General features: G+C 33.0%; 1 protein-coding gene across 3 annotated transcripts in view; it reads left to right on the top strand.

The window, feature by feature from the left end:
* Positions 1-2,303: 2,303 nt before the first annotated feature.
* Positions 2,304-9,398, top strand: part of LOC109854773 (proto-oncogene tyrosine-protein kinase ROS) — a 43,559-nt gene continuing 36,464 nt past the window's right edge. For all 3 annotated transcript variants that reach the window (XM_020428201.1, XM_020428200.1, XM_020428203.1), the window contains exon 1: positions 2,304-3,703. In XM_020428201.1, coding sequence (XP_020283790.1) covers positions 3,542-3,703 — 162 coding nt within the window. In that variant the 5' untranslated portion in view covers positions 2,304-3,541. The remainder of the gene's footprint in view (positions 3,704-9,398) is intronic.

Genomic DNA, 9,398 nt, shown 5'->3' with positions numbered 1-9,398 from the left:
AAAAATTTAACTTTTAACTTGTTAATTATTTTTTTTATTAAAAACTTTTTTTATTAACTTAACTTTTAATCAATTAATTTTATTATGGATTAACTTATATCTTAACTAAATAAAATTTTTAAGACCTTTAATTGTAACTTAACTTAAATAAAAAAAAATTTAACTTACCCAACCTTGAAAAAATGTAATATTTGAAATACCGCAGCCACACACACACACATACACATTATACATCAACAATTGTTTGTTTGCTCTCAATAACACCGTTGCAAAGAGTTGTTTGAACTGAGCGTATGTCAAAGATCGAGAAATCGATGTTTTAGATATGCGCTCTCTCAGTAAAAGAGAAATCCGCGCGAGTTCTTAACCGAAGGAAAAAGCGTTGTAAAAAACCTAACAATGGCGCCGCATGTATATTTTGTTTGTCGCAGATGAAATCTGTTGAAATAAATTATCATATTTTCATGAGCTTATACAGTAGACCGTGTCGGAGCACAGTGAATGGAAAGCCAATAGATTTTGCGAGAAAAAACCGTCTCACACTTGATTTAATTATTGCATTTTACAAACTACGATATTGCATCAACAACGTGTTAGAAATTGAAAAAATCGAATAGCGTTTTAAATGCATTTTTCTAATTTGAACTAATAACATATTTAAAAAAAAAAAAAAAAATAAGTTACAAAAGAAACGTACCATGTCGTTAGAAAACATCACGAGATATTTTATTCCGCAAAATACATTCCGAAATTTCGAAAAATGAAAAAAAAACAATTTGCACAACTGTTTCTAACTGATATAATTTAAAATAAAATTCCCGAAGTGTTCTGTTTTTTCTTGAAATCTTCGAAAACGTAGATGATAATCTAGCTACAATTACTTATAGCGACACGTGCGAATTATTGATTGTACCCGGGAAAAATGGATTAAATCTAAATAGATCTAATTTAAATCTAACAAGATAAAAAAAATGGAAAACTAGATCTAATTAGATCAGGGACTTATACCGGTATGCAAAATACCGGTATTTTACCGATATTTTTGGGTAATACTATGAAAACCCTTATGCAAACCGAAATGCAGAAATACCGGTATGACGTCATACCGGTATATTTACCCATATTTAGCGATAATTTTTTCGTGATTTTTAAAAAGTAATATCTTAAAACTATAAGTGTTGTCATTATGTTGATAACACTTTTTAATAATATAATGTTTATAAAAAACTGCCGCACAGAAACTTAATATTATTTAAATTATTATTATTTTTTTGTATAATTAAGAACAGTAACAATAATTAATATAATTAAGAACAGTAACAAAATACACATAGACATATTTATCAATATCCAAATTTGTTAAAAAATTTCACTTTACATTAGTCATGCTACGTAATAAAAAAAAGCATGAATAAACAGCTGCTTCAATTGGTTTATAAAAAAAGCGTCTTTATATTTTGTCGGTCTATAAGTCCAATAAGCGGTAGGAAGATTAATTATGCAACAAAAATTGCTTTAATTAACTTATCTAATTTTTAAGAATACCATTAGTAGGAATACCGAAATAATACCGGTATTTTATTACGGTTTTCGGTACATATCGGTTTCGGTACTATAACGGTAACGGTATACAATCTCTAGTATAATACCGGTATTGAAATCATACCGGTAATAAGTCCCTGAATTAGATCCAAATTAGATCTAAATAGATATAAAGTAGATCTAAATAGATATAAGTAAATCTATGTAAATTTACACTTTATTTATCATTTAGATCTACTTTAGATCTACTCAGATCTACTATATTAGATCTATTCAGATCTGCTTAGTTTTGTTTAGATCTGCTTAGATCTAATATAATAAATCTGAGTAAATCTACTATAGATCTAAAATAGATATACTGATAAATAAAGTGTAAATTTACACAGATCTATTTATATCTGTTTAGATCAACTTCATATCTATTTAGATCTAATTAGATCTATTTTTCCATTTTTTTTTATCTTGTTAGATTTAAATTAGATCTATTTAGATTTAATCCATTTTTTCCCTAGGTAAAGAGTCGTAACTAATTGTGTTATATAAATGTTATATGCGGATGAAAAATTAATTCGTTCTTTTCTCCCCTTGCGAAGAATACGAATGTTCGAACATCTTCATCTTGGAAAATTAGTTGCGAGCAGGGTGTATGCAAGGAAATAAGGGTGCTCGTGAGCGCGTGGTGGGAGATGGTTGACTCTGTATGGTTGACTGCAGAGCTATATTCCGAGTCCGTAGTCAGTTGCTTTTATGCTCGCCAGTTACGAACAGCGCCAATCGCGCCGCCGCTTGCGTGCTTTTAACCGGGTGATTACAAACTAAAAGCGAATTTTCAAGTGTGTAAACAGCAAAATTAACCAATACCAAAATAATTATCTAGTCACTATATAGACTGCGATGGAAAGAGAATTTTTTTGACAATAAATACTATTTGTGGAACAATTAAAACTCCGCGAGTCTCATATTTTTTATATACGCTTGCGAACAATCGGGACGAAGGGAATGAGACGGCGAATCGATGCGCGAGTTTGATTAAAAAAACTCTGACTCTGGATTTTGGAAAGGTCGAAAAATGAATGTTCGCCGATGCAGTGAATTCCTTGACAGTGCCTTGAAGTCGTAGTTTGAGCGCATTTGAGTGAACTTTGCACGGTGTGTCGGGCGAAATATCGACGCAGTCCAACGATCTTTCTTTATCTCCGGATTATTTTGCTTTTATTCAATAACAAGACATTATATGTGACATTATTTATTTAATACACGTTTACTGTGTGAAATATTAATATAACACACATAAGAAACTTGATTATACTTCGTACTGGTGCATATGTTACGCGTCGCATACGTCACTTTGCGTTTGATATTGGCTATTTCTAGCAAGAAAAACAGACTCTGATACATACTTATCAGCAGTTTTATAATTTAATCGTGAGAAACTTCTCGACCGATCGGCGGGAAAAATTCATGCAACGGTGAGGCAATTAAATCCCGCGCGCGGTTGTTGTGCGCGCAAACGATTCTTTCCCGATAACAAAAAATTATATGTATATTGATAAGGACACATGTATATGCTTCGGGCAAAATAATGTTTTCCGGCAAATGATTCGTTGTTGTTTGAATAATTTATTTAAATAATTCAACAGCGGCATTCAAATTCGCAGTCACAGCCCCGCCGATTTTTTGCCTGGTGGTAACGCCGGGCGTCATCGTCGTCGTCGCCGTTGTCTACCGGACGTTTAACGGAAATAGCCAATCTGTCCGCGAACTCTGACGCACTTGTTGATACGATCACGGAGCACGTGACTTTGCAAAGGATTTCGAAGAAAGACTGAAGGAAGCATTGGAGTTAAAGCGTCTGGAAGATCGAGATCAAGAAGAAGAGGAGAGAGAGAGAGAGAGCCATGGAACTAAAACGAAACTAAAGCGCGCCAAGACCAAAAATCAGGGCGCGCGGGGAACATCATTGAAATTATATCAGCCAAAGTGCACAACGCAAGGATCAATGAAAATCATCATGTTTAGAAAGATATTATTTCTCTTGGTGTTGAAGATATTGCTGATGGCGGCACGGACCATCGCGCTCGTTGAAGATCCGGACGATCGCGCCGCTCCGGTCAGCCTCAAAGTATTGGAAGAATGCGCTTCCAACTGCTTCGACGACACGGTTAGTAAAACGCTTCTTTCTTTATCTCTTGCAATTAATATAATTTCAAAAACTTTGGAATGTTATTGCAAGAAATAATGATATATTAGGTCTAACGGAAAGTTCTGTCCGTTTTTGGAATAAAACAAAATACAATTATTTTTCTTACCGTCAATAAACTTTATTTAAGTAATATAATTGCCATTGTTATTAAATGATTTCTTGCCAGCGCGAGGGCAATTAATTGTATATCCCATTTTTGAAAAATTTAAGAAAAATTTGTATTTTGTTTTATTCCAAAAAACGGACAGAACTTTCCGGTAGACCTATAATATAATCTGCACACTTTTTGAAACGAACACAGGCGTGATGACGTAATCTGATCGCGATTGATAATATAAGTTATTATTACTTTTTTTTTTTTTATCTTACAATAACATTGATCTTGTTCACTTTTGTTTCGTGAAATATATATCTCAGAGAAACATTATTGCGTTGAATTGCGGTTTGCATATTCCAATATGAAGATTATCTACCTACGCCGCGAGAGAGAAGAGATAAGAAACGGTGCGCGTTTTTGCGCGGGCGAAAATTGAGAATTGTCGGATTGAATAAGTCCCACAGAGTCCCAATTCGAGAAATGCGAAGTGACAGTAGTTTATTTATTTGGACTTTACAGTCCGCGGCATATATATGTCGGAATGCTCAAACGATAAGTACGCAATATAGCGCGATTAAGTAGTCGATTACAACATTGCGGCTTCTGCTGAAGATTATCGACGTTATTTATGGAAACTTTTAATCGCGTATCTCGTAACTATTTTATTACAATCGTTACGTTACGCTGTCACTCGTTTAATACAATTGTTTTAATTTAAATGAAGCGCCAGTAATTTATTATTACCAATTACAACACGCGTTTACAAAGTACTACTTTAAACCTAACTTGAAGAAAATGGAAATTTGTGACACTTTTAGGTTGAAAGTAGGCGCAAATTTTATCCTTGCAATTGAACCTACTTTACTATCGTAACTTCTATATATAGTAGAATGAGAGGTTCATCAGAGAGTCAAAATTTCGACTCGGGATCTTAGGGTAAAAGACCCAATTACTGTCACCCTAAGCTATTTTATTTAAAATATTAAATAAATCCTAAAAAATATAATTACGGTCATCCGAGCCGATCGCAGGATTGTTGTGCGGAAAAAACCGCGTATATATATATATTTGTTCGCGTGTAAATTTTTACACGCGCGTTTTTTGAATTGAATATCAATTCTTAAATTCATATTGGATGCTTCATATAGATTTGCATCACATATATGAGAGATCCCATCTACCCCCCGCACAACATCCTGCGATCGGCTCGGATGACCGTAATTATATTTCTTAGTTTATTAACTTATCGAGCTTCAATAAGCTTTAATTGTTAAAATCCTAAAAAGTTACGCATGAAAACAATCTAACGTAGAATTTTGAGTGCAATTAATATAACAAAAAATCCAGCACTCAACATTCGCGTCTCATTTCTTTCATTTTAGGGGGTGACGGTAATGGCTCTCGCATCGTTTCTTTTTTAATTATTTAAATTTATAAATAAAAAAATAGAGATTTTTTGAGAGGCGGTATTATTTTGTTCCTCATATCAGAGACATCGAATAATACCGGATAAGAAAAAAAACACATGTTTTTGATAAACAAGTAGTAAAAACAATTCGCCAAAGTTTATTATTCAGGTGACAGTAATTGGGTCTTTTACCCTATGTGTGTAAGAAGCGCAAACGTAACGGTTTTCTTAACCGAAATTTTTTTTTTTTTTTTTTTATCACAAGCTATTATCTTCTCCGCAATTCTTCAACTTTTTGCGGACGTTCTTTCGCTACAAACTTCAATGGTAATTTTGCGCGTTCACCTGAAGCTTTCAAGTCTGATCGATCGTCACTTTCACCGCCGATAAAAACGAATACCGTGTAATAGCTGATGCGCTAAGCGTGCTAATTGAGAAGAATTCAAACAACACGATTTCACGCTATTCAATTTACGCGGTCTTCAAATTTTTTTCACGTCGACGCGTCGATTTATCGGTGACCTCGTTGCATTCTTCGCGATGCGGCGCACGTGTACATCCTTGCCGTTTGCGCAATTTCACGTTACAAACTGTCAATTTATCGGAAGCGCAAGAAACTTCGCGAAACTCGCAGTAGGCGTGCGATTAGGATTAATAGAACGCGTTCACAGCGCTCCGTCTATTTTAGTCTAAAAAATTAACACGGAGTATCGGTGGTGATAAATATTTTTTTTGATTGAAAACAACTTGAATTATTAATATATTCTGAATGAAAAATATTTTTCATCTGGTATTTTTCAAATTTATTGACGTTTTAATAACAAATATTAAATAAAACCAATACACACGCAAAAAGAGATCAAATAATCACACACTAAAAAAATGCTCAGTTCCGATACTTCGATACGATTCTAAGCATCCCTATCCGAGCGACGACGACGAGTCGACGGCGGTGGCAAGAGCGGTAGTTGCGGCACGAAAGTGGCCGCGCGCGAGCGGCGAAGGACGTATCAATTTAAGTCCACTCTCCAGCCCGACTGTACCATTCATTAATTAACTTAACTACACGACGGTGCATCATGGCAGTCTATAAGCACAGCGTCGAGGATGAAAGACGAGCACGTAACGGATACAGGGCCATCTAATCTCTCCCTTTTTCTTATGGAGAAGAAGATGGGGGGGGGGGGGAAACGGTCGGTCTTTCTGGCGCGTTTTATTTTTTACCTTCGATTTGAATTAAATCTGAATTAATTATTCCAATCAAATATATATTGCGCACGATAGACTCTACGTGCGCAATTTTAGTTTCCATAAATTTAAATACATTGTTTTTAACGATTAATTGAGGAAAATTTGTATACAAGATAAGTGGGGTTGTTGTTGTTATATAATTGCTGGGAAATCTATTAAAATCTTAGAAACATTAAAAATTGAAAAAAAAGTGAGAGTTGTATTATATCAGATTTCATTAATTTTCAGCGAATACGTGTGACAAGCGTTGAATCGTGTTCGATTAACTAAGTAATTTGATGCTACACATCAATCGTAACAACATGCGAAAACTTTCAGAACAAAAAAAAAGTTTAATCAAGGCGTTCGACAATTGACGAGAACAGAATTGGTACCAATTATCAATTTAACACTCTTCAAAAAGCTCGCCGCCAACGTTTCTTCTGGAAGAACGCTCATCCTTGTAGGTAATTTGGAGACCTTAATTGAGTATATTTCTCATACATACTCTTTCTGGTTTTTGTTTCTTTATCTCTTCTTCTTATATTTCTCTGCGTACACATATAAAGTATAATGGCAAAAATTCTCTCTCTACTGAAATAAGAAATATTTAATGTGCAAACGAAATTAAAAACAAGAAACACAATAACGATTGCAATCAAAAAATATTTTAACTAAAAAATATATTACGGTCATCCGAGCCGATCGCAGGATGTTGTGCGGAAAACTGCGTATATATGGACCCTTTATTTTGAAAGTGGTGTAAGTCCATTTTTTCTTTTGTTTCGAGAAACTTATAGGTTAACATATCTGTCAATTATGAATTATGAATTACGTGATATCTCTTTTTTTTTCAAAAATGGACTTACACCACTTTCAAAATAAACGGTCCATATATATATTATATATATATGTATATGCATATATATAATTGTTCGCGTGTAAATTTTTGAATTTAAGAATTAATATTCAATTCAAAAAACTCGCGTGTAAAAATTTACACGCGAACAATTATATATATGCATATATATATATATACGCAGTTTTCCGCACAACATCCTGCGATCGGCTCGGATGACCGTAATATATTTTTTAGTTTAGTAACTTAACGAGCTTCAATAAGATTTTAATTGTTAAAAAATATTTTATTTAATAACTGTAAAAAATAGATTTAAACTGAAATAAAAAATTTATCTGCTAAAGTTTGAAACGATGATATAATTCGATTTTGGACCATAATTTAACATCATGTGTTTTGAGAAAATCACGCGTATATACGTTGCAATGTTATTGTATTTCTTTCCCCTCTTTGATGAATATGAAGGCGCGATCGGAAAAATCGATTATTTTTATTCCAATTAATTTTACGCGCGTGATAGTCGCGTGATTATTGTAAGTCATCGAACTTTCCACCGCTCAACCCTTTCTTCGTCTATACGCGTTCGAAGTTTCAATTTCTCGTCCGTCGCCTGATAAAAGAAAGCATGGATCAAAAATCACTTGTTCAATTCCTTATCAATACTATACGTACGTTAAGTTAGTTTCTTTACAACAATCTACGTTTTCTTTCTTTTGTCAATTTTCAAACGATCGAAAGACCTTTGCGATAACGATCTTGTTGTAATTTTTAATGGAAAAAACGTATGAAGTAATTTACTAACCAAGTAGGAATATATTATACATATGATTCTCGTAACTTCCATTAAATTCTGTACAAAATTAAAAAGAGTTTGTTTTTAATCAAATTAATTAAAATTAACTGAAAGAAAAAAATGCCTAATCTTACGCGTTATCGAATGTTTGTAACCTTTTTGATAAAAAAACTAAATCGCGAACGTGCACAGCAGATTTTAATTGCGGAACGATGCGCTCTCTTTGTTGACAGGTTTAAATCGCATTACGGATTCTCAAATATTTTTCTGTATAAAAAATATATTTTAGAATACAGAGAAACTGTATTGAGAATTCTAATTCTTACTGTAAATTTTCACGTAATTTTTTATTTAAATTTATTTCCATACCTTTACATATTATTGCAAATAAAGCATATTATTGCAAATAAAGCATAAATTTAAAGCAATTGTTTTACATGACTTAGAAGAAACTTATGTAATAAAATTTAGCTTAAGTTTCATTATCTAGCATTTAGTTAAAAATGCCAGTAGAGACGCTCGCTTGTATATATTAAACACATGAATAAGCACTAGTAGTAAAATTCTTATCATATCTCAGGGTGATGCTTAGAGAATGACCTTAAAGCTTACATAATCGTCACGAAGAAGCTTTTCTACGTCGTGTCTTCATCTCACGAACGGCGACGTTTTAATCTCAAATCAGCAAGATAACGCGTGCCTAGAGCCCATAGTAAAATAAATTTATCGTATTCGTCAACGTCGTGATTCAATCGGTTGTATGTACATACGTCCAATGCGCGAAGAGGAATGTTGTAACACTTTTTATACCATAAAACCAGTTTGAATTGATCGACGTGATGTGAGTTTAGAAATTAAATGTTATATCTATTATGTAATCGTCGAAATAATATCACAGTATATTCGTGCTGCAAATAGCAAATTGCATTACTATGTTTCTTCATTTCTTTGCTAATATATATGTGAAAGTTATGGCAATTATTAATTTCCTTTTATATTATTCGAAATGTCTTTAAGTCGCGCACAATATCGTTGTAAAATAGTGCAAATACTTGTAGATAAATAACAGATAACTTATTTGTATTTTTTTACTTTTCAGTTCATTTTTCATTGATGCGCGCGCATTGTACATTATCGCGTTCAGATTCAAATCTACACCGAAAAAATTATATTCTCGTAAGTAGAAGATTTTATACTTAAAAAATCTTCTTAAAGATTTTAGATGATAATTCTTCTGAAATTAAGAATATATTCTTTATTTAAGAA

The sequence above is a fragment of the Pseudomyrmex gracilis genome, unplaced genomic scaffold (genome assembly GCF_002006095.1).
Source record: "Pseudomyrmex gracilis isolate BER0280 unplaced genomic scaffold, ASM200609v1 scaffold_73, whole genome shotgun sequence".
NCBI classification, from domain to species: Eukaryota; Metazoa; Arthropoda; class Insecta; order Hymenoptera; family Formicidae; genus Pseudomyrmex; species Pseudomyrmex gracilis.
This window is presented reverse-complemented; position numbering and strand designations above follow the sequence as displayed.